General features: G+C 36.7%; 5 protein-coding genes across 5 annotated transcripts; 3 read left to right on the plus strand and 2 right to left on the minus strand.

Annotated features, from left to right (window-relative positions):
- Nucleotides 1-5: 5 nt before the first annotated feature.
- On the minus strand, nucleotides 6-836 carry BO82DRAFT_289759 (uncharacterized protein; the record flags this gene model as incomplete). Its single annotated transcript, XM_025631664.1, has 2 exons — nucleotides 6-523; nucleotides 599-836. The coding sequence occupies 2 exons, from the start codon at nucleotides 834-836 to the stop codon at nucleotides 6-8; spliced, it is 756 nt and encodes a 251-aa protein (XP_025489277.1).
- A 1,699-nt stretch (nucleotides 837-2,535) lies between these two features.
- On the plus strand, nucleotides 2,536-4,044 carry BO82DRAFT_316180 (uncharacterized protein; the record flags this gene model as incomplete). Its single annotated transcript, XM_025632573.1, has 1 exon — nucleotides 2,536-4,044. One exon carries the CDS (start codon nucleotides 2,536-2,538, stop codon nucleotides 3,868-3,870), a length of 1,335 nt encoding a protein of 444 aa, XP_025489278.1. The 3' UTR covers nucleotides 3,871-4,044.
- Nucleotides 4,045-4,471: 427 nt separating this feature from the next.
- BO82DRAFT_434554 (FAD/NAD(P)-binding domain-containing protein) lies at nucleotides 4,472-9,889 on the plus strand (the record flags this gene model as incomplete). The annotated part of the gene is made up of 3 exons (XM_025640953.1): nucleotides 4,472-4,592; nucleotides 4,651-5,952; nucleotides 9,870-9,889. The coding sequence occupies 3 exons, from the start codon at nucleotides 4,472-4,474 to the stop codon at nucleotides 9,887-9,889; spliced, it is 1,443 nt and encodes a 480-aa protein (XP_025489279.1).
- Nucleotides 9,890-19,542: 9,653 nt separating this feature from the next.
- On the minus strand, nucleotides 19,543-21,514 carry BO82DRAFT_341427 (5'-methylthioadenosine/S-adenosylhomocysteine nucleosidase family protein; the record flags this gene model as incomplete). Its single annotated transcript, XM_025633550.1, has 2 exons — nucleotides 19,543-20,987; nucleotides 21,072-21,514. 2 exons carry the CDS (start codon nucleotides 21,512-21,514, stop codon nucleotides 19,772-19,774), a joined length of 1,659 nt encoding a protein of 552 aa, XP_025489280.1. The 3' UTR covers nucleotides 19,543-19,771.
- A 1,067-nt stretch (nucleotides 21,515-22,581) lies between these two features.
- BO82DRAFT_341429 (ankyrin) lies at nucleotides 22,582-26,046 on the plus strand. Its single transcript, XM_025633551.1, has 2 exons — nucleotides 22,582-22,900; nucleotides 22,956-26,046. The coding sequence occupies exons 1-2, from the start codon at nucleotides 22,828-22,830 to the stop codon at nucleotides 25,700-25,702; spliced, it is 2,820 nt and encodes a 939-aa protein (XP_025489281.1). The 5' UTR covers nucleotides 22,582-22,827; the 3' UTR covers nucleotides 25,703-26,046.
- Nucleotides 26,047-26,087: the final 41 nt, after the last annotated feature.

A 26,087-nucleotide genomic window follows, 5' to 3' on the forward strand; every position in this document is an offset into this window, starting at 1 on the left:
AGAAATTATACCGACTTGGGCTGCTGCGCCTCCAGCTCAATATGCGGCCCCTCTCGCGCAAGCTCATAAATCGGCCGCGCCTGCATCTCCGTCGGCTGCGGCGTCCAACCCTCATTGTGAAGCCCATTATACCCGTGCACGCCATCCGGCGAGGCTGACCTTCGCCTCCGCAAGCACAGAAACGCAACAACCGCCGCGACGGCAATCACCCCCGCCGCCGTCCCCACCCCAATCCCAGCGGCCGCCCCGGCCCCAAGGCTCGATGAGCTACCCGTATGCGATTGTGCCGATGCTCCTGCTGTACTGGTGGCCGATGTGACGGTGGAGGTGGCCGTTGCGACCGCGTAGGTGGGCGTGCCGGAGGCTGTGGACGGAAGGTACTGGATGGTCGCGAGCTTCGACGGCGCGGGGCCGGCCCACATCTCGTCGGACGGGTTGGAGCAGTTCACCGTCCCGGCAGAGTTCTCGCAGCATGCCCAGAGGCCTGCGTCTGTGTAGGTGATGCGCGCGTTGTTGCGGCCACCTGTGAGGATTCAGCCGCGATCAGTGAGGACCCCATCAAATCAGGCTGTCAGTGGGTGTGGTTGTGGTGGCGCACCGCATCGCGTTCCGCAGGCGGGATCCATGAGGGTCTCATCCGTGCAGTCGGCGGCATAATAGTAGTCCTCGTTGTCGGTTGGGCGGGTGTTGACGCAGATGGAATTGCTGAGGCAGTAGTCGCCGTTGACGCAGCAGGTTACGTGGGGATGGGTGGTGTTGGTGACGCCGCAGGCGAGATCGGCTTGGATGTTCTGGATGATGCCGTTGTGCATGCCATGGCAGACGGTGGAAGACATTGGGGCTCTGTTGGTCGTGGTGAAGATGGAGTTTGTAGGGATGACGGTGGAAAGAGGTTATCAACTGTCATGATGCGCAGTGGGGAAGAATTCAGCTCGAGCTCCGGCGGCTAGCATTGAGAGAGGGGAGGACCGAGGAACGAATCGTTAAGAGGCACCGGCGCCTCTTTAGTGCATCTTAGCGTAACTGGTTGCTGGATGCATGGTTCGAGGCTGTGTTGCGCAGGGAGGCCAGACTAGACTGTAATAGCAAATATGGTGGGATGACTAGCTATCACTGGCGCTTAAGATGGAGCTGATGCAACGCAATATTGTTGGTCGGCAACCCGGACGCTGATAAACGATGGCTATCTAGTGTGTTGGACTTAGGTCAGGAGCGGAGACTTTGTAACCAAACTAAGTAATGAATAACTACTAGGTCCGGTAAGTTTGCTTTTAGCTTAAGGGCCGGGCCCGGCACGGGGACCAGGTCGGGGACCAGCCCAGCCTGGTCCGAAAAAAAGTTCATCAGAGGTCGGAATTCCGACTCACATTAAGCTTGGCACCTGTATTAACAAGACTTTTATAAGAAAATGAGTTGACCATAGATATATATCAAGGTCATCGACGGAGTAAGTTACTTTCTCGGAGATCAACATGATCTATTGTACATGAGTAGAGAAAAATACCGAGTCAGTACCGATCAGTGCCCTTGGGACCGAATTTCGCAGTCGACAAGTTGAGTAGCCTACCGTACCTTTCCATTCTAATTGCAGGCCACGCCCTGGGTGACCCTTATTCTTGAGGGGAACCTTCAAAAAGCCCCAGGCCGCGAGATTATATACATCACATGACTTGAGGCTGATTCCAGCCAATGATTAGGTCGCGTTTACCGCCCGTTTCCCTCCGCCCCAAAAGCTCAGCCGCGGGCGCTTAGGGCAGCTTCTCTTTATAGCACGGGGCACGGCAGAACTGCCCAATGGAATACCACCTTCACTACCACATTTATTCTATGTCCCAGTCTTTATGATGTTACAAATTTTCTGTATTTTTCAAACCTTGTGTGTTCTACAAAAAGCTTGAATTTGATTCTTTGAAGTTAATCCTTCTGCCACTAGTCCCGAGCCCAGAGATATGTCGGGACGCCCGATATTTTCCGGAAAGACTATTCAGGAAGATGTAAACCTGGTCTACGCAACAAATCGATACTAGAATCATGTTGTCGGTGCTTTTGTCAATTGGCATTTGGCGATTTGTCCTAGGCTTGATGTTTCAATTCTTAGCGATTCTCAGATGTCAACAGTAATGATCACCTCTTCCCGTCCCAGGATGTCGACATCCAGCAACCCTGCAGAAGCATAGATGTTTTCACACCTAAAACCTGCATAAGCTCTACCTCGGCTCAGTCTTTGCTGTTCGACACCTCGCTTAGCATCCTTCGCTTAGCAACCGAACCACTTAAGTTTCCATGTACGATACTGCAACGGCCTGTAGTACTTAAAACCGGCAAGGCCTTTAATCTATTTCAACAGAAAGATTGAGGTTTCGCAATTGTGTCGCCAGAGCAAGGAATGTCGCAATTGTCTTGCACAATGGGGAAAGCAGACGTAGTATCACCATCTCAACACCTATAAAGTAGATGTGAACATGACCCGTCCTACAAAGCATCCGCTGCTCTGAAGGCAACTTCGTTGATTTCGATTCTTCGGCCCGGTTCAAGATGGCGGCGTTTTCTTCCCCAAGAGCACTTGGCTCCACGGCTGCCCTGATAGCCAGCTTAGGGTCTCTGGCAGCTGCGTTGAGCGTTTCTGGAAATCCTTTGGCTACTTCGGATCAGCGAGATCTTGATGCACTAGCAATTGAGATCTACCAAGACAACAGCTTCCCTGTCCTGAAAGCCGAAGCAAAGGCAGCCTACAAGACGGCGCACGGGTCGCCCATCAGTGACGAAGCCTCCTCAAGTCTCGACGCGGCCATTGAAGAGCTCATTTTCAGCTCTGTTCAGAAGGCTGTGAACAACGACCCATACTATCCGAAGGTCTATTGGGTCGATGCTGGTCCACGTGACTGGTTCGATCTTGAGGTGCCTGGCGGACGCTACTCCTATGACAATCCGGACTGCATCTACCGCACTATCCCGATCAGCTCCGACGTGGACTATATCGTGACCGGCTATCGCCACACACCAGGCCCTACCGATGTCAGCTTCTCGCTGATCAGCGACCCGAACTCCCAGAATACTGTCGCATACCTTGCCGGTAGTGACCTGGTCATCAATAGCGATGGTTCCTATAGAATCACGATCAACAACTCTGCCGCAGACGCCCAGTCAAACCATATACAGTCCACCAGCTCCGCCGTGCAACTCTTGATTCGAAACAACCTCGGAGACTGGCAGTCCGAGAAACCTGACAACATCACCGTGGAAGCAGTCAGCGACGTGACGGGTCACGACTCCATCACCAACGCCCAGATCCTCGTGGATGCCAAATGGAACTTGCAGGAATCCATCGTCGACTACGGTGTGGGCGCACTGGGGCTGAAGACATCTATCTATGCGGTAAACACGCTCTCCACGCCCAGTCAGTCCAGCACCCTTGGCACCTTGACGACCCAGGCGAGCTCATTCGGGCACTTCAACCTCACCGACAACGAGGCGCTAGTTGCCACCCTCACGCCCGGCGCAGCAGACTACTTCGTCTTTCCCGTGACAGATCCGTGGCTGGTGACCACCGACCCCGCCCGTCAGGTCAGTCTCAACAGCAAGCAATCCATCGCGAATGACAACGGGACCTACACGTTCGTCGTCTCCGTCGCGGATCCAGGGGTCCACAACTGGATTAACACGACTGGCCTACACGAGGGCACGATCATGGTGCGCTGGCAGGGTCTGAGTTCGTCCTCGAGCGACTCCGTTGCGATTCAGGCTCAGACCGTCGCCCTTTCGGATCTTGCATCCGTCCTTCCCAGCGAAACCCGTTACGTGACTGCGCAGGAGCGCGCGGTGCAGCTTGCGGATCGTATTGCAGGGTATGCTTTGCGGTTGGAATATTGATGAACCTGACAGTGGTTATACCAATATCGACACTTGATCTTCTTATTTCGGGGCCAAGGAAGCCGAGCTCAACTGGCTCAAGTAGGGACATTGAGGAGAAGCTTAGGATAGTGGGCATTGTGCTCGGGTGGATATGCCGAGATAAAAGATGGGAATCAATGTCAATTATAAAATACGCTTACCATTTGTATTCACGTATTTCGTCGAGATTATATTCAGTAGCTTCTGGCTGTACAGCAAAGTGCAGCCTGAACGAGAGACTACTGAACTGATTGTCACCCCCAAGACTCTTTTGAAAGATTGCCCCATCTAGGCAAACAGATTTACCATGATCGAAGTATAGTATGTACTTTCTGCGGGGGAAGTTCGATTGTGGTTGATTCATCCAGGCCTTGGCTCTCCGAATTAGGCGAATGAGGCTAGCCAAAGTGAGGTCAAGTTAAGTTAGTTGCTGACATCCACACCAGGCACCCATCATTAAAGGTGCATATAAAAACCACAACCGCTGTTGATTTACCGTCCCAAGTTTGGTCACTATACTCAACGACCAAACCCTTCAATTTCCTCCCGCGAATTTACCTTATATGCTGTCGCGCACACAATGAAAGAACGAATTTGCTCACTATCAGATCTGAATCTTGAATCCCTCGACGTGGACTCCCTTGACATAGATTCTCTGGACCTCACGCCACTCGAAAGACCCACAAAGATCGCAATTATCGGTATTCCCAGTATCGCTTCAAACAGCTCTGATCTCTACCCGACTAACGAAATATCTAGGAGGTGGTATCGCCGGCATATCCATAGCCTACGAGCTGCGCAACCGTGAATCAGCCACATGGTGCCCCGAAGTGACTCTGTTTGAACGCGATGCCCGCCTGGGCGGTCGGATCCACAGCGTATTCAAGTATGACGAGGGCCGCCATGTGGTTGAAGCGGGCGCTGCTTCTTTCTGGTGGGAAGACCCCAGTCTCCGGCGTCTCTTCCACGAAGCAGGGGTCGACCTCGTGGATGCCCACGGTCGGAAGATTCGAGATGAGCCGCAAAGCTGCAGCGTCGGGATCTTCGATGGACGAGCCATGGTGGGAATCAGATTATCGGGTCCGGAGACGTGGATGCACTTTGCGAAACAGGTCTGGCGGAACCGCTGGTCGGGGTGGTTCTGGCTGCACCTTTGCATCCAATTCGTGTCGATTGCGCGGGAGAGTAGATACTGGCGAGACTGGCGGCAGTTATTCAGTCACGCAGCGGATGAGGCTGCGGCAGCCGTCAATCCATACGAGGACGAGGTGACCAAGCTTGCAGGCAAGTACGGTCTTTCTTCTAGGCCCCAGTTGTCAGCGGACGGGGGGAACGAGCGCGCGTTGCGCCGACTCGCCCTATTGTCGCAGGCGACCGTCCATCTCCGGTCCACCGTCACCGGTATCAAGGTTCTCGACGAGCAGGATTTCAATCTCTCCTGGACAACCCCCACTGATGATGGCACCGAAAAGAAGCATACCGCGCACTTCGATGCGGTGATCATCGCCGCCCCCTTCTCCCAGACTGGAATCGCCATCAGCCCGCCGCATCTCCAACCACCAGCGTCCGCCTCCGTCGAGTACACCCCGCTCCACATCACGCACTTCATCTCTCGCTACCACATCGACCCCACTGTCTTCAGTCTCAGCGCTACAGACCTCATCCCCGACGAGATCTGGAACCTCAATCCCAATCCTGACCCTGACCCACAGCCCACCGAAAAGAAAGACCAAGAGCCACAGCCACAGCCACAGCCAGCCCCACCACCCCCCTTCCTGACCCTAACCCGCGCCCCCTCCTCCTGGATATCCGGCTGCTGCGTCGACACCGAACACCTCTACCGGATCACCTCCACCCAGGCCTTCACCGACGCCGACATCGCCAGACTCTGCATCCCCGCCTTCCCGGAGAAGGTCACCTTCCCGCACCAGAGCCGCTACATCCCGTCGGCCGACGCGCTCGCGGAGCTCAATCAACCGAATCCGCGCTTCCGGGGCGTCCGCGTTTTCGACGGCGGGCGCGTGCACGACGAGGGGTGGTATCTCCGGCGCCGTGGGTCAGGTGGGTGCATCGGCAGGTTTGGAAGAATGGGGTGCCGGTGGTGCGGAGGGGGCAGAGGGCGAGCAATGGTGGTGGTGACTGGGTGGAGGTGAGGGCTCGGGAGAGGGCGGCGATGCGGTTGATTGCGGGTTTGTTTTATGTTTCGGGATTCGAGGCGAGCCAGGGGGCGAGTTTCGCGGGGAGTGTGTTGGCTGGGAAGGAGGTGGTGGATTTGCTGTCTTTTCGGTGTGATCGGTGTTAAGTTGCATTTGATGCATTGATTTAAGGTCGGGGGGGGGTGGGGAGAGGGGGTACCTAAAGTAATAGCGACTCGAGATGATGTGGCTGCAGCTGGAGAGTGGTTTCGAATTGTTGAGAGGTGTAAATCGCTATGGTATATTCTGAACAAGCCAGACTTGGCACAACTCGGAATGTCTGTTATTTCTTCGGGCACGCAAATGGGATGTCAAGCCGTCGCGTACTACATAGCAGGCCAAGGGGGTCTGTATAGAGCCTTTTTTACTGTTAATAATAATAGTACTTAGTTATAAAGAGTAGTTATTAGTTACTATACAGTTATAATACAGTTACAATACAGTTAAAGTACAATTAGAATACAGTTATAATAGTAAAAAATAGTTTTAAAATAATAAATACTATTATATAATTAAAAAAGTATATTACAGCACTATATAAAACTAGTACTAAAAATAAATTATTTCATAATTAATTTTAATACTAATACTTATTTTAAATATTTTATAAGTTACTTATAGTTTATTTTTATATTAGATTAGTTATCTTTCTATTCTATAACTATAAACTAAAAAATAATAACAGTAGTATTAAGATTTTTTAATATATAAAATAATATTTTATAATATAAAAATAATAAAAATCTTTATAATACTTTATATAAAGTTAATATTCTATATATACTATATTAAAACTGTTAAAATTAAAAAAGTATAAGCAGACTTTTATAAAAAATCTAATATAAATACTTTTTTAATATTAGGATCAGGTTTTATTAAAGCCTATTTACTTAAATATTTAAAATAAAAAAGTATTAATAAAAAATCTTTTTAAATTACTTATAAAGGTTTTATAAAAAAAATACCAAATATTAATAACTAAAATAGTATATAATCTTATAAAGAAGATAAAATAAAATAAAATAATATTAAATAAATAATTAACCAAAAAGTAAATAGAAACTAATAAATATTAGTAAGTATAATATAAAAAGTATAAAAAACTATAGACTAACTATTTAGAAATTCTAATATAACTTTAAAAAAAATAATATTATACTATTATATTAAATTAGAATACTTTAAAAGTACTCTGTTAAATATACTAATAAAAATATTATAAAAATTTAGTCTATTAAATAAATTCTTAGTCTTTTAAAATTTAGTTATTTAAATAAAATATATTTTTTAATTATAAAATTATATTTATTTAGTAGAATATAGTAAGTTTAAAGCTATAAGTATAGCTGGCAGAGCTTTAAATTTAAATAAATTTAAATAAAAAAACTATAATTCTAAATACTACTAAACCTAAGTTGTAGAAACTGTTAAATCTAATTTATTTAAAAAAATAAATTATAAAATTATATAATAAGGCCTAATCTGCCCAGATCTTATAAATTCTAAAAATAAAAATAGAAATATTTAGAATTAAGATTTTAAATAGTAAAAAAAAGTTATTTTATATTTATTTGTATTTTTATTTTCTACTTAGTATATTACAGTTTATTAATAACCTATACTTTATAGTAAATAATAAAAAGTATATTTTAATATAAATATTTAAAACAGTAAGATTTTAAAATTATTTATTTTTTAAAATTAGTAGTTTATCTATAAATAGTTAGCCAGTTATCTATATTATAAAAGATAAAATATGTTACTATTAAATATAAATCTTTTTATATTTTAAAATTTAAATAATAAAGTAATTATAATAAAATACTAAAAAGCTTTTTAACTATATATAATAAATTAAAATATTATTAGAATTAGAATAATATAGTATATTAAAATTACTAAAATTTTTTATATATTAACAGTATAGATTTAAATAATATATTTTAGTAATAAATTTAGTTTAATTTACAGATAAAATATTAAAAGCAGAACTAAAGTATATTTAAAATATCTTTAATAAAATCAAATTTTATTAGTTGTATATTATAAGACTAGTAAAAATAAAATAAGTACTTATCTAAATTTAGATAATATCTATATCTAAAGATATTTGAATACTAAAAAATAAAACTAATAAATAAGTCTAATAATTTTCTAAAGTACTGCAGAGTATTTCTTTATATTTTATAAATTTAAAATCTAAAATATAAAGCTTTAAAGACAGAGACTAAGATTTTTTTAATCTAAATAAAAAATATTATACAGTTAACTAAAAACAAAATCTAATAATAGTATAAGTAATTTAAGTAGTAACAAATAAAATAATAAATTTTTTAAACTAAAAAACTAAATCTATTTAGTAGGTAAGAAAAGACTTTTTATATACTTTTAAAATAACTTAATCTTAAAATAATACTAACTATATAAGAAAGAGTCAAACTTTAAGTTATATCTACTATTTTTAAAATAATAATAAATATAATATCTAAATTTAGTACTATAACTTTAAGTATTAGAATTTTTTATTTATTAAGATATATTACTAGTAAATATAATAAATATAATAATAACTATATATATTTTATAAAAATATATATAAAAGTCTTAAAAAAAAGTTTAGATCTTATTTATAAATATCTGGATACTCTCTTTTATTTTTATACTATAAAAACCTAGTATTAAAGTAAAAAAGTTATTTAGATAATATTATTTCTAATAAGTTAATTTTATTAAAGTAAAATAAAAACCCTTTAAAACTTTATATATATTTTAATATACTTTAAAATTATTAATAAATAGTAAAAATAGGATTAACTGGATAATAGACTATTTAAATAACTATTAAAAATAGCTATATTTATAATATTTAATCTCTAACTCTATTTAAAAAAAATATATTTTAATATATTATTAAAACTTATAAACAGGTAGATAAAGTATATAAAAAATAAAATTTAAATTATTATTTAAAATAATCTAATAAAAGTATAAAATTAACTTATTGTAAAACTAATAATACTAAAATTCTCAAATACTTTTAATATTTAACCAAAAGGTAAAAGCAGTTGTAATCTGATTTAAAAAAACTAAAATAATTTTTATAAAAGCTAAATACTTAGTATTATTTTAATACTAGTTATATAGTTAGAATAATCTGATTACTGGTAAAAAAAGAAATTTATTTATTAAACTTTATAAAAATAATTTAACTTTATTAAATAGAAACTTTATAGTCCTAGAATATCTTATAATTTATTTAAATAAAATCACCTGGCAGTAACAGATTTTTATTAAAAAAAATATATGTTATGGGACCAAGGCCCTGTTATAGAGCTCGGCTTCAGGCACCAGTTGGCACCTAAGGCCTTGCATACTAAGTACTAAACTAGTACTAGCTTAGTATATATATAAAAGAATTTTATACAAACAGATAAAATAGCTCCTTAGCTATTTTTTTTTATTTAAAAGTATATTTTAATTAGCACAATCTATCTGTTCTGTAATATTAGAAATAGCTTATTAAAAAAATCCTAAACAGAGCCTGACTAGGTATATAAATAAAATAAAATAAAACTAAAATAAATATTAAAATAATAAAATAAATAGATTAAAAAAGACTGCAGCTGACTGCAGTATCTGCAGCTATATATAATAATATATAATTTTTTTTATAAAAACTAATCAGCCTCTGTATAGAAAGAATAAAATAGAAATTAGCTTTTAAACAGTAGATAAATAAATTATAAAGTTATAATATAATTCCTACTACTAACAGTAAATTAGAGGAAACTCCCCTACAGTAACTATATAAACTAAACTATAGACCCTATCTTTAATATTCTAATATAAAACTATTTAATAAAAAAAATAAATACAACTATAAACTATTTAAACTAAATATATATATAAAACTTATAATTAATAGAAATTACTATTCTACTGGACTGGAATAAGTTTTTTATATTTATAGTTAACTATATAAATAGGCAGTAAATCAGATACTTTTTTAAATTAAATTTTAAAATATTAAAACAGTATAATTAGAAAATATACTTATAGTAATAAATAAAATATTTAGAAACCCTAATATATAATAAAAAGCTCTAAACCAGGTTAATATAATAAAATAAAAAAAAACAGAATTAAAAGAATTTTTAAATAACTTTAATAAAACTCTACTATAAATAAAAGGGTATAATTAGTCGGACAAATAAAAAAAATCCATACTAAATATTATAGTAAACTAAAGGCTTATTAAAAAATTAGTTAGAATTTTCTAAAAATTTATATATAAAGATTATTATAACTAACTGTACTGTATAAACCATAATTTTAATAAAGTATTTTTTTTTAAAAAAACTATACTAAGACTATACCAGCGCGATATAAACTAAGCCTTAAACTAATAAAGTAGAAACCTATTTAAATAATTATTATATAGTAAAAAAAATACTATTTCTGTATAATAACTAATAACCTTTTAAAACAGGCTTAATAGGTAATACTTAGTAAAATATAAAAAAATATAAAATAGATTACTGCCTTTATTATAAATAGAATAAATATTTTATTTATAAATATTTTTTAAAATCTGCTGTATAACTAATAAGTATAGCTGCAGTTATACCCGCCCTTCAGCAATAAAAAAATAGTATACCTTTTTAAATAAAGACTCTAATTTTGAAAAAAAGTCTAGTATAAAATTATATGTCTAAACAGAAATTACTAAATAAGACTAAAAAAAATAGAAAAGTTTTAAAAAAAAAATATAGTTATATGTTTTTTTTTAATAAAAACTATTTTAAATCTTACTGTAACTATTTATACTTTTATTAACTTAAAATATTTAACTTATAGTATTATAAATAAAATATTTACTAAAGCAAATAGTTTATTAATTATTAGTATTAATTTAAAACTAATATAAAAAATCTTAAGTAATAAAATACTAATCTATTTTATTATATAAATAAAAATAAATATAAAATCTTATATAAAAGAAGGAGTGTATTTTTCTATAATATCTAATAATTTTAAATATAACTTAATTTAATTTAAAAAACTGGCTGTCCTACTATAATAGGGTTTGAAAACCAGGCTAAGAATAATTATTTCTATATACAACTAAAATAAGATTAAAAAACCTACTATATTTATAATATATAAATCTAAAACTTTAGCTAATTATAAAAATAGGATTTAAAGACTATCTGTAGAAAAAATCTAAAAAAAATATAAAAGTATTTATAGTTTTACTTACTAATATTCAGAAAGTACTTTAAACTAAAAAAACAGTTAATCTATATATAATATTTTTTAAATACTATTAGAACTTTCTGCTTTTTTTTAACTAAAGAATATAGAGAAACTACTTTTATACTAGAAAAAAAATATTAACTATAAAATTAAGCTTATATATTAGAATAAAAAAAAGCCAGAAGTCCTATAGAGCCCCTTTTATAATATATTTTAAAAAAGAAAACAGTTCTATAATCTAAACTAACTAAACTATTAAAAAAGAATTTTATATAAGTTAGTTACTCCTTAGCAGCAGCTCTGGTACTTTTTATATAAAAATTAAAAAAAATTTAAGATTCTGTATAGATTACTGAGTATTTAATATAATTATAAAAAAAAACTGCTATCTGCTTTTTTTAATTTATAAAACTCTAAACTAAATTAGAAAGATAAATTAGTTTACTAAACTAAATATTTTATCTGCTTTTTATAAAATCTATATTATAAAAAATTAAAAATAGAAAACAGTTTTTTATATACAGTATAGGCTATATAAATAGCTAGTAATATTCTTTAAACTAGCAAATACCCTAAGTACTTTCTAAAAGTATATTAACTGGATACTGTATAAATATCTGGATAAATTCTACTCAGCCTATATTAATAATATATTAATCTATAGAGATAGAAATATCAAAAAATACTGTAAATATATATAAAAAGTACTATAAAAATTAAAAAAAGCCGGCCTGTTTTTAGATATTAAAAAATATAAATTTAAATAAAAAAAACCTTTTATCTCAGTTTTGTTGTATGCGCAGGGTAAGGTGTTAAAATAGATTTTAAAAAAATTAAAGTAATTATTTTATAGAAGAGCCCTAAGTTAGTAAAAGCTGTCTAAAGCTTTTTAAAATTTATAAACTTTTACTATAAATTTATTTTTGGATTTTTAACTACTGTATAACTACTTATAAATCTAATAAAAAAAATCAGTTCTTTTAATAGATTTAGAAGTATAAGACTAGCTTTTAGATACTAATAAAAAGTTTATAATTAAACTAATTTTTTATTCTTTTAACCCTAAATATACAACAGTAGTAGAGAGATTTTTTAGACTATAATATAAAAAAAATACTTTTTTAAATAGATAAAAATAAAAAGCTGTATTTTTATATTTATTTTTTTAAATAGAATACTCCAGCTAAGTACAACTATAAGATTTATAATAAAAAACTGCTAGCAGTTATATAATATTTAAAAGTTAAGAATATTAAGTTATATTTAGTATTAGAGTTTATAGTAGTTACTAATTATAAGAATTTAAAATACTTTTTTAAACTATATAAACTTATAAAAAGATATATATAATAGAGCTTAATATTAAACAGATTTAATTTTAAACTAGTCTACTAGAAAGAAATAGAAAATAAATAAGCAGATACCCTTTTATAATAAAAATAGAATATATCTAATTAATAAGATTTTAAAATATTATTCTATATAATTTAGATTTTTAATAGAATATTAAAAAAAGATTTAAAATTCAAGACTAGTTTACTTACTGTATCTCTAGTACAGTTATAGAAATATAATATAAAATTAAATAAAAACTTTTTAAAATAGATATAGTAGATTATTATAAAACTGCTAGAACTAAAAAATAGATTTAAAAACAGCTAGACCCACACCCTAGCAGCAGATATAGATTATTAAAACCTAGTAATACTTATATAAAAAAAGTATATAAATTTTTACTTTAGCTAAAATTAAAAGTCTCTTTAGATAAATATTTAATATAAAAAGCTTAAATATACTTTTAAAAAAAGTAGTAGGTTTCTAACTATAAACTGCTTTATATAAATCTTACTTAAAGTATCTATAATTTTTTATTATAAAATATTCCAGCTGAAAACAGATTTATTTTTTTTAGTAGAATATACTTCTGGCCTAATATATTCTAGAATATATAAAAATATATTTAAAACTGTAATATCTACAGTTGTATAAAGTTATAAAAAAAATTAAAATATAGATTACTAAAGCTGCTGCCAATACTAGATTAATTCTAATAAAAACTAATAATAATCTTATTACTAACTTGCCCGAAAGTAAGTTGTGTATAAATATTCTAGTAATTATAAACAGACTAATAAAAAAAGTAATATTTTATATAATAAAAAAGATTACTGCTGAAGCTACAGCTAAAATTTTAATTAAAACAGTTTTTAAATAATATAGTCTTTGAAAAACTATAGTCTTAGATTAAGACACCCAGTTTATAAATTATATATAAAAAAAATATATAATTTACTAAAAATACTAAAAAACTGTCTACAGCTTATTATTTTTAAATAAATAAAATAATAGAATATATAAATAGTACTGTTAAAGTATATCTAAAAGCTTATATAAACTATAACTAAAAAAACTAAATAAACCTACTGCCTTTAACAGAGTTAGTAATTAACAGCTGTATAAATACAGCTATAGGATTCTTACTATTTTTTTTAAACTATAATTATAAGTTAAATCTAAACAGCTAAAAAATAGTTTAAAATATAAATTTAGAGATTGCTGTCTCCAGTCCTATTTAATAAAAAGATATAATTATATAAAAAATATAGAATACTTTAAACTAGGCCTAAATTATTATAGCCTATATATAATAAAATACTAAAAAACAGGCTTATTAATTTTAATAAGCTGTTTTATTATACTAGAAGGATGATTAGATATAGTTAAATCTATAAAATATCTATATAAATTACTCTAGTAAAAAGCTAGATTAGAAAAATATGAAATATACTATTTTAAAAAAAATAAAATTATATACTATATAATTCAATATATTAAAAAGTATTTATTTTCTATTTTATATTAATCTACTCTGTCTAACAGCTAATAATATATTATTATTATAAAATTAAAAAGACTTACAACCACTATCTATAATAGTTAATAATAAAAAAGAATATAAAATTAAAGAAATTTTTAATAAATAGTATATAATAAAAAGCTGGAAGAGCTATTTATATTTTTTATTAAATAAAAAAGCTATATAAAACTTATCTAAAAACCAGCTTTAATATTTAATAATATAAAAGCAGCTATAAAATAGCAGCTGCAGCCCCAGCCAAATCCTAACTAACTACTATATAAATAAAAACTAAAATTAGAAAAAAACTAATACTAATATTTTTTTCTTAGCTCTGGTTTATACAAACCTAAAATAAAAATAAAAATAAAAAAAAAGTTTTTTTAACTTTTTAAACTATAAAAAGAGCTATACTTAATCTGATTAAAAAATTAATTATTATTATATTATATTTAGTTTATACACCTACTTTAGTCTACTAATTTTTTAATAATATTATAAAAAAGAGTAGTAATTGCTGTAGGCTTATATCTAGACTTATTTAAATTATAATAACTATAATATATATTATAATTTTTAAACTTATATCTAATATAGGTTTTACTTTATTATTTAAATAGTTATACAGTTTGCTAAAATTTTATTTAATTATTATATTTATAATAATATAATATTACCAAACTATAGAATATACATAGAAAATTATTAATATAAAAAGAATATTTAGTATATATCTAATTTTATTAATATTTTATATAAAAGTACTGCTGGGCTTTTTTATTTAAACTATAGTAAAAGTACTAATTTTTATTTTAAATTTATAGTGAAAAAAATACTAAATATACTACTAATCTAAAATATAATAAAGTTAAAATAGGCCTTTATTTTTATATATTATTAATTATATAGTAATCGAATATTTTGTATTACTAGTATAAAGATTATAAATTATTCTATATTATATAAATAAAAAAAAGTAAATTACAGTTAATAAAAGCAGTAAAAATCTAAAAGAATTATAATATATAAAAACTAGTATATTATCTAAGTAATCAGACTTATCAGCCCCAGTATTAGAAGGAGAAGATATGATAGAATTAATTAGAGAAAATAACAGGAATTATATAAATAAAAAAAACAGACCGATAATAAAAAAAACATATATAAAAAAATATATATATAAAAAAAAAGCTAAAAAAGAGGGATGACCTTTGTATATAATACTTTATATATTTTATATAAAACTAGTAGCTAAGCCTAACCATATTTCTAAAATAGTTGTATAAATAGTATAAAAAAAGATTCTATTTATTAAAAAATTATTATATTTACTAAATAAAAAAGAATTATATAAAAAAACACTATAATAAATAAGACAGATTCTGTTTATATATATACTGCCTACTAATCAGCTATAATATTATTTAAAAGGGCTGAAGCATAGAGCTATTATTTTAGACTTTAAACATCTTTTTATACAAACAGAAGCTGTAAAAAATAATAAAAAAAAGGGCTTTTATTATAAAACTAAGATTCTAATATAAAGCTTAGCTTTAAATATTAATTAATATTTAAAACTTTATATACTATATACTAAACTAGTGCTAGCTTAGTATACATATAAAAAATTTATGTATAAACAGATAAAATAGCTCTCCAGCTATTTTTTCTTATTTAAAGGCATGTTTCAATTAGCACAATCCATCCGTCCTGTAACACTGGCGGTTAACCGTTTTAAGCAAAACAGTTAAAAAATGCAGACACAGGTATAAAGATAAAATACTATATAAATCCTTCTATAATTTAATATATTATAATTTATATTATTAAATATAATACCTATATTATATATATATTTCTATTACCTAATACACAACTAATACAGTATAATACTTAACAGTTAAAAATTGACTAATAAAAATAGCCTGGAACTGATTAGTTATATATTAAATATAATATAGCTGTATTAGACTGTATTCAAAATATAAAATATAAATATAAATAACATCTAATTGTAATTATATTTTGAAAACATACATATAAAATAAAATATATATTTAAATACAGATTTGAAAAGCTTGGTTTTTAACCTGTTTTTCAACCAAAATCCACTCTAATAGGAGTTTAAAAGTTGCTGGTACTAGCATAGAAAAAGTAGTAAGATTAATATTTAATTAAAAAGTAATTCTTAGTAATAGGGCTGTACTACAAGACTGTATCAGCTGTAGAAGGAATAAGTATAGTTTAAAAAGGTTATATTTTAAACAAACTAAAGAAAGATAAAAAGGGGTAAAGATAAGGCGGTGATGATACCTTATCTACTGGGTTAAAAAAAGACGGGTAAGCACTGATATATAATAGAAGGGTTTGCTGGTGGTCACCCACCCAACTACTAATCTCCCGGCGTGTGGCTTCTCTGCAGCCAGTAGTCGGGTGCGGGTCTCTAAACCAGCGATGTTTGTGTTCGCTCAGGCCGTCGCACGACCGCGCTGGGTGTTCTTTAAATGGCCCCCTGTGTCGCCCGACGACGTTTGTGCGTCGTTCGTGATTGTTAGGCAGCAATTGCAGGGTGCCCCACATCGCGCTCCTTCGACCCCAAATGAATGCTGGGCCAGCCCACTATTGGTCTTTCTCTTGTTCATGAGACGGCGGCGTCTCAGCTAGCATAATGCACTGCCCATCGAGCTCTACACAAGCAGCAAGATATCCTAGGGCAAGGGATGTACATGAGATCCTCATGCGGGGGACAATAATGTCCGATCGATGATGACACAAGTCAAAAACCTTCACACCTACTACAAAAGCTTGAACTATTTCCCTGACACCAGAACATCCCTTATCTGCGCCCGATTCAGGGGAGCGGTGGCACTACCGGACCAACCACAAATCAGGTAACAGTCCCTGCGGGAGTTAGGCTATGCACCGTCTGTTCGCACTTACAATGTCCCAGGTAACCGCACACTTCCGGGCCAAGGCACTGTCATCGTCATTTCAAACGCAAGTAAAATCCTTCGTGTAATGGCTCAAGTACTGCTTTGCAATCGATTACAAGATTCAACTGCAGCTCTCGGAAGTAACTAGCCTTATAAATTTGTTAAGCACCATCCTAAGCTACATACACAATATATAAAACAGATAATATATCAACACACAAAGTAAGAAGATCCAAGGGTTATATTACCCTAATTCCAGACTGTATAAGCAGTTATTTAAAACACAGTATATATAAAAATAATATCTGGAACTTTAATAAGACTGGCTTTGCAGGGACTCTACTCTACTTCTAAAGTAATTAATATAGTTAAGCGAAGTAAGCAACTATACAGAGTTATTAAAGATAATTACAAATAGATTATAATTATTAAAATAATTAGATTAAAAGGTGTATATCTACTACCAGTTATTATATTAAAAGCAACCTATCAACAAGCTGCCTGGTTCTAAGAACCTAAGCTTACTAGCAATTAGTGGATTGCAACTAGTTAGAATAGCTGGACTAGAGTGGATTTTGGTTGAAAAACAGGTTAAAAACCAAGCTTTTAAAATCTGTATTTGAATATTTATTCTATTGTATTTGTATGTTTTCAAAATGTAATTACAATTAGATGTTATTTATATTTATATTTTATATTTTGAATACAGTCTAATACAGCTATATTATATTTAATATATAACTAATTAGTTCCAGGCTATTTTTATTAGTCAATTTTTAACTATCAAGTATTATACTGTATTGGTTGTGTATTAGATAATAGAAATATATATATAATATAAATATCATATTTAATAATATAAATTACAATATATTAAATTATATAGAGATTTATATAGTATTTTATCTTTATACCTGTGTCTGTATTTTTTAACTGTTTTGCTTAAAACGGTTAACCGTCAGGTTAAAAAAATCCACTCTAAGCTGGACAACTGATAAAATAGGCCTTCTCTGGCTAAAGATATTTTTAAACCATTTTCTAAGCACCATATAATTGGTGCAGAGCGCCTACTTATTCTTGACGGCCATAGCATTCATTTAACTGCTGAATTCGATGATTTAAGCTGCTGAATACGAGCTTATACATTAAGTTTTTAGTAGTTAAATTAAACTCCAGGTCGGAAGGACTTATATTCTATAATTTCTTTGCTTATTCTTTGACTCGGATTGTATCTTTGCGAATTATACACTTGGAAGACAGTTTCAACGTTAACTTACCGATTGATGCTCCTTACGGTCTTTGTCTGCCAAAGACTGACTATTAGAGAGCTTTCTTTCAAACTAGGGGTAAAGTACTAGCTCCTCGCTAATAGAGTAGCGGGCTAATTCCTAGGTACTCTAGTTCTGCTATTGTACCTTTCCCTTATTCGTCGCAAAATCGAGAACCAAAAAGTAGGTGGTGGAGAAGCCGACCCGGCGCCACGGTGAACGTAATATTGACGGGGTGGGGTTATATATAACGTGTCAACCAAAATGATTACAGGGCAGTATTACAGATAGCATCCAGCCAGCATCACGTCCCTTGATTGTAACAAATAAAAGAGACCGCTTAAGCCTACTTCAGAAGACACTAACAACCGACCTCCTCCCTATATACACTGTCAATCAGCAAATACGATATTAAAGAAGCCTGCTACGCTTGCTGAAATCTGTCAGACCGTCTCCTTCATTATCAAGTGGCCGGTGATTGATTTGTTCTGCGAGAATGTGTCGGTAGATAAGGAGGAGGATGACTAGCAAGATGACGCAGAGGAACAGCCTGTCGCTTCCTCTAGGGAGACGTCCCCTACACAGGTTTGCCCATAATACACGAGAGGACCTACGATATATTGCCTTGCTCTGATTCGACAGGCTTCCTCTAACCCCACCTCGTCTAATAGCTTGAATAATCACATGGCTTTCCGCGCTTGATCCCGGGCAGACTCAGCTACTAGTATCAGCTTCCAGCCTTCTCATATGGTATAAAGGATAACTAGTTCCTCTACATCCGGTACATACTTATTAGGCTCTAACTCCTGCGTATCCAAGCCTACTACGCCCATCGCTAAGAAGGGAGCTATAAACTACTCCACCATAGCCTATAAGAAAGAGCGGGAGAGGGAACTCCATGCTTGAGGCCGGAGTAGTAGCTCCAACATCAATACCTTACATGCTGCTAGTTGACTGGGACCATTGGGAGGCAAGGATGAGTGGGATCACAAGGACCATCACTCTTCCATACCTCGTTTGCATTGCTCAATGCCGGCTTACTCAACCATTCATCACCGTCATGGTGGTGTAAGACCCTTTATTGACGATTATTGGCGCTGACGAGTAGGAGATTCAGCAGTGGAGACCTAGGCTTAGATACACTCCGACATCCCCCGTGTTGAAACATGGGCAACAACGAATCTAGGCCAAGCGTAGCCTTCGAAAACACCTGGGCTCATCGACCATACCAAGAAAAACGCCAACCCACACAGGACCAAGTAATTGTGAACAAATAGTGGCCTCGCGGTCTCCCACGGCCAGGCTGCTGTGGGTGGTCTTCGACCAGGAACCAGCCAATGCTGACGGGCATAGATAATAACATTTAAGTGGTTAACACGACCTCGCCGCCGGAACCCAAGTTTCTAAAAAGGCCTTCATACAAGCGGCTGCGGTGGCGGCAGCATAGTGCTGCCAGACCTTGGTCTTGTGTGAGTCTGCATAGTCACTCACGCCCTTGATAATCACATGGGGTATATTATCAGACACACCTGCACCCTCCATCTCAAAGGCGATGACTCCCTCGGCCATCGCGATGCAATCGCGAAGCTGGCCAAATTTCATTATCGTATCGCCAGATGCAACGAGGCCAAAGTGGACATCAGGCATGGGGTTAGCTTTCTCCAGTCGCTGCCGTGGGATAATTATATTAGACCCTGGTTGGTATAACACGTCCTGTTCGGTGCCTGGATACTGATAGTCTGTTTTCAGCTGAGGGTCACTTTGGAGAACGTGAAGATGGGTGCCTATCATATCCCGAAGTACCGTGCGGCCGCGACGGCTTTTCAATTTAGCCAGGTGTGCACGTATCTCAGGATTGGGCCTGCCAGGCGAGTCTAGAAGCGCGTTCTTACGGACAAACTGGCCAGGATACTGTCGCCCAAAGTCGTACTGGATAATGCCATCACTAATAATGATATCACCAAGTATGATCTCCTGCCCATTATTCATAAATGGAAGAGCCCCACAGACACCCACGATAAGGGCAAGTTTCAGATTTGGAAAGCTGACTTGGCAGTGAACAGCAACCGCTGTAGCACTTGCTTTCCCAATACCTGGCATGTGCGCGAGTACAATATTATGTCGACCAATTGCGCCATATGAATATGCATTGGGATCACAAGGGCGTTTGTCATAGGGCAAGCCGTTGTCGTCCCAGTGATGGTCAAACAGTGCGAGGACTGCGTCTTGCTCAACAGTGAGGGCACAGATGACAGCAATTTCGAAGTCACCTCGTGAGGCAGGACGTGAGGCCCTCGTTCCAGGGAGTTGCTCCACATTCCGTAACCCAACAGCTTCGGGGTTTTGCTCATAATGGCTTGAGATTTGGTCAATTGGACGTCCATGGGCTTCTCTAACGAGTACCCCTAACTGATTTCTCGGCATTGACACCATGCCGGGGTCTTGAATGGAGTAGGGACGAAGACCAGGGGTGAAGTGAAAATTTTCGAGCTCACGAATCAGCGAAGGCTCCGCTTGGAACAACCCGGTATAATGACACGCACCCCATTGATATCGTATGGGATCGACTGTGAGATTCTCCCGCCATCTGTGGAAAGATGAGGTAAGCAATTATGGTCATTTACACGGATTATTTCCATGAGGGGCTCCCTTGGAGTTCAGACGGACATACTGTTGGGGCCATCCGGTATTTTCATTGGTGATCTGAGAAAGCGCGTGAATCCGAGCCCTCATAACCGGGTGATAACCAACGTGATTGTCGATATTCTGCTCATGGTTTGCCTGTCTTGGTAGTTGAATGGACGGATACTGCGGAGAGAATCGGCAAGTGTGCCGGATGCCAGCCGGTGTGTTATGCGCACTTGTTGTCGAAAAAGGAACATCCGGGTCCGTGGTTTCCCTAACATTTGAAATGGGCCAGGGAGATGCAACAACGCTCGGTATCAGCTGCACTGATGCTGATGCTGAGATTGCACCTCTACTCCGACCCGTATGAAGGTTCGAGGGCATATGGACAATTGGATATTGTTGAAGTTGGGGCGGCTCGACCGCAGTGTGTTCGTGGTGATGGGAGTGATAATTGTCAAGTTGAAAGGGGGTCGAGGTCCACGACATGGTTGAGAGAGCTAGCAAGAAATGATATACTTCTTAAAAGGAAGAGTGATTGAGATAGGAGGCACAGATAGAAACAGGTGTTTGTTGTTGGACGAGAGGTACCTATGGCTTCGGAAACGAGATCTATTATATATAGTAAGACTTCCTGAATTAACTGCCGGCTGAGTGCAGATGGACTTGACCTATCCAAGGGGTTGGGGGTCGTAAAATTATGATGGGTGGGACCCGAAGTTGGGAATGGACAAACCAAAGTCTGGTTTGAGGCCGCTATCAAGGTGCGATGATGTGTTGAATCGCCTCACCACTAGCGCATAGTCCGAGCCCATCTAAAAATGCCTCCACAATGTGCGACAAGAATATGTATAGAGTACAGTAGTTTAAGTTGCTGTCCATCTCTAGCCTAGATCTCCACAAGAATAAGGACATCAGCCAATTAGGCCACTATATTCGACACGAACTTGATGATAAAAACCAATGAGAGTCCTTAGAGAATGAATGAGAACTTGATAAGCAGCCAATGATGGCTCTCACAGGATGCATGAGAACTTGATAAGCAGCCAATGATGGCTCTCGGAGGATGCATGAGAACTTGGAGACTAGCGAATGGGAGCCTCTATCATCCTGCGCCACACCTGCGAGGCGTACCCCGTGCATTGGTCAGATATGAAGTTGCCTGACGCGCGACCAGGGTTACGAGACTATGACTCTGCCAAGAGAAGCCCTGAAAAAGAAATATGTACCCATCGGCTCTAGCTTTTAAGGCTCGCATCCCCCCGTAGGTCTTGTTGCTCAGCCTCCCCATAACCACCGGGCAATGTACCACCCAACATGGCCAACCAGCAATGGGACCTTTACAAGAGCGAAATTGAACGACTGTACATTCACGAAAAAAAAACGCTAGAGGTAGTGATGAGCTACATGGAAACCCAGTACTCCTGGAAAAAAAGGTAAGTACGCTGTTAATGGCTTTTCGGTTTTCCAGCTGACGAGAAATACAGCAAGGCAACATACACCCGAAAACTCAACGAATGGCGATTCAAAAAAAACTCTCAAGATGTGGACTATCAATGGATTTCAAGACAAGTGGCCAAACGCAAGCGAGATGGAAAGGAGAGCGAGCTCTTCATAGATGGAGTTCAGATTCCTCCCGAGATGATCACCAGGGCGAAATACAGAAAGGGCTATGTGTCGACCATATCACAATATGGTAAGGTAGATGTCTTGTTTTATATGGACGTGCAAAATACTGATTGTTAGCTCCTTCGCCTAAAACCCCTGACGGGTACTTCGTGACTACTCCACAATCCCCTGGCATGTACGTCTCATGGAGCAGCTCTTTACCCTGGCTGCGATTCATGAGCATGCTTGAATACCCAAAAGAGCACGGTATGATACATTTGACTTGATATGAGCTTGGATTCTGATATCATTATCCCACCAGAAGCCTCTTCATCTTCTTCTCTCCTCGAGGACCTGCCGCGCGATGGCAATAAAATGACCAAAGTCTCCAATTTCGAACTATTGAAACGCTTGAGCTCGGTTGTACCATGGACGACGCTTCAGCACCCTTCGAATATCTATAGTGGATCTCGTACATCAGCGGTTCTACATATCCTCATGCCAGAAATAGAGCACGGCCAACATGATATCTTGGCAACAGCCTTGAGTACCTCTCACTCGGGTCTCCGGGATCATTTGAGTGTCGTACTCTACCTAATCTCAAATAATTTGACCTCAGAAGACCCAGAGGAGTTCATTGAGGAGAAGCTCGAACGTGACGACAAATTAATCTTGAAAATTCTCAAGGATACGGGCTGGGATGATCTAAAGCATCTCAAAATTCTGCTATCAACTCATGAGCCCACTGCAGAATCTATCACAGAACAGGTGTTTGCAAGTGCACTCAGGACAAGCAATGTTAAAGTTCTCGAAAATATGCTTCGGTCTGGCATGAGCCCGAATAGATTGGTTCAGGTAGTAGTTGAAGAAGAAGGCGCTTGCTTCTTGACCCCTTTGCAATTTGCGGCTTGTGAGGAAGCTGAAAGTGTTCGCCTTATCAATCTTCTGATCAATTACGGTGCCGATGTGGATTTTTCCATCAAGGAGGATGGTGAAACTGCTCTATGGCATGCCATCTGCACAAAAAACGAACCGGCTGTGCGGGAACTCTTGCTTCGAGGTGCAACAGTGACAAGGAATTGTGCTTCGGCAGCTGGTTACTGGAAGCCTGAAGAAACACAAGATTTTGCTCTTTTCGAGGATATCATAAACATCTACCTCGACCAACATCTGGATACAGAGCGAGAAGACCCGGAAATTCTTGAGCAGGCCGTGATGCAGCAAAACGTACCAGTGATTGAAGCGTTTCTTGCCAGAGGTGCGAGACTCAATGGTTTAACAGGGAAAATATACTTGAATGGACGCGACCCGTTACAGAGCACCTTACTGGGCGATGCAGTCAGGACCCAAAATATCGATATTGTACAGCTTTTGAGTCATGTTTCTATTGGCACAGATCGACCTTCCCGCCAGGCGCCATATATGTCTCCGCTGGCCTTAGCAGCTGCGTATGGCCTGACAGATATTACTGAATTTTTACTTGCTTCTGGCGCTGACATCCGAGCCGCTGATAATGAAAAGATGACATTGCTTGAGCGTGCCGTTGAGAAGGATAACCCTGCTCTTTGTCAAATATTGATCAGGCATGGTGCCAAAGTTGACAGAGAGCCACGTGAACTTCAAAGAGTCCCCTCGGCACTTTTAATTGCTGTTCAGCAAAATCTCATGGATATAGTTGATCTTTTAATCAACTCAAATGCTCGATTGAATGACATCTTTGACGTGGACCCAGGTACCATTCTTGCAGCAGCCGTCGAAGTTGGGGATGAGGCCATGATTAACAAGCTAGTTAATGCTGGCGCAAGACTTATGGGACTTAAAATGAAGAAAATCGGCAATTTGCAAACAGGAACCTTTTTGCAAAACAATGGATTTCTTCCAAGTCTCCTGGATAGCTCTGGTCCCGAGCTTCTTGCAGCAGCTATTTCAGCCCAAGATGATGCTCTGGCGTGGTTCTTGCTTCAGAACAATGCTCATAAGGAGCGTAACAGAACATCAGTTCTCGAAGAAACACCCCTGTGGGCCGCCCTTAAAATGGATAACTTAGGTTTTGTACTGGCTCTTCTTGAGAGTGGTGCCCGAGTGACAGATGATGCTCTCACTGAAACCATAATAAAAGACAATTTTCAGCTTCTACCGATGTTGCTTGCAGGGTTCACCGGGAGTGCCCCGACAGCAGTTTCAGCTGCGGTTTTGAAATCCTCAATGATCGATCTAGAGTTACTTCGAAAAGCAAATGTCGACATGAGAGGTGCGCCTCAAATGTCTCATCATAAATGGGGTACGATGGGCATGTACAACCTACAGCATTGTCGCCTCGAGTCAGTACTGGAAATAGCAGCTTGGAAGGCTGAATACCCCATGTTCAAGTATATTCTTGAATGGGCGTCTTCAGCGCAGATGAAGTGGACTCCTAAGTCTGTGGCCCGTGCTCTAACATTGGCAATCTTTAAGCAGAAGCATGATCATATAGCTGAGTTAATGCGACTCGACTCAGACCTAAATTGCGATATCACCAGAGATTATTCATTATCATTTGCTTCGCGGGCCGTTGGGTGTTTTGATACATATACCCCTCTCCAAGCTGCTGTCAAAACACAGCAAGCATCTGTCGTCCGTGACCTGCTAGTCTTGAAGGGAGCCGATATCAACTACTCAGGAGAAGGTCAATTGAGACGGACACCTTTGCAGCATGCGGTTGAGCTTGGAAATATGGAGATTATCAACCTTCTTTTAGAGCATGGGGCCGATGTCAATGCTCCTGCTGCTTACGACGGAGGTGCGACTGCTTTACAAATTGCGGCCATTCAGGGGTACATTGGCATTGCACGGAAGCTGCTTGATCTTGGTGCAGATATCAATCAAGGCCCCGCATGTGAAAATGGGCGCACTGCTTTGATGGGCGCCGCAGAACACGGTCGTATCGATATGCTACACATGCTTCTAGACGAAGGAGCACTGGTCGTGGGTGAATATGAAGAGGAGTACTACGAAGCTGTTGAGCTTGCAGAGGGCCAAGGCCATTATGCTGCGGCTAGACTCTTGAAATCATTCAAGGGCAATGATTGATTTGGTTTAATGTGGGTGGGTTAGCTGCATTCCAACTTTCAAGCTTGGTGGCTTTATATCAAGTTCAGCTCTAATGTGTCTTCAATGCATTGTTTTCTGATAAGCCGAGGGATCAATACTTAGCCAAAGGTTAAAGTAGGGGTAGAGTGTCATTATCAGCTTTTGAATGAGAGTATGGAGTATGCATAGTTTTTATGTTGTTGACTCTCCCTTACCAAGTCTTTTTGCTAGACTGGCCTGTTAGCATCCAGGGTGAAAAGAAGATTCCTTGTCGTTTCTTTATGAATGCTCTCCAGCTTCCTTGAGTGATTATAACCCAGAATGAATCCTTAATCCGCATGTCTTTCTGTGTACAATGTTACATTCTTCCCTGGCCTGCTGAAAT

This window comes from Aspergillus uvarum, assembly GCF_003184745.1.
Source record: "Aspergillus uvarum CBS 121591 unplaced genomic scaffold BO82scaffold_50, whole genome shotgun sequence".
NCBI lineage: Eukaryota > Fungi > Ascomycota > Eurotiomycetes > Eurotiales > Aspergillaceae > Aspergillus > Aspergillus uvarum.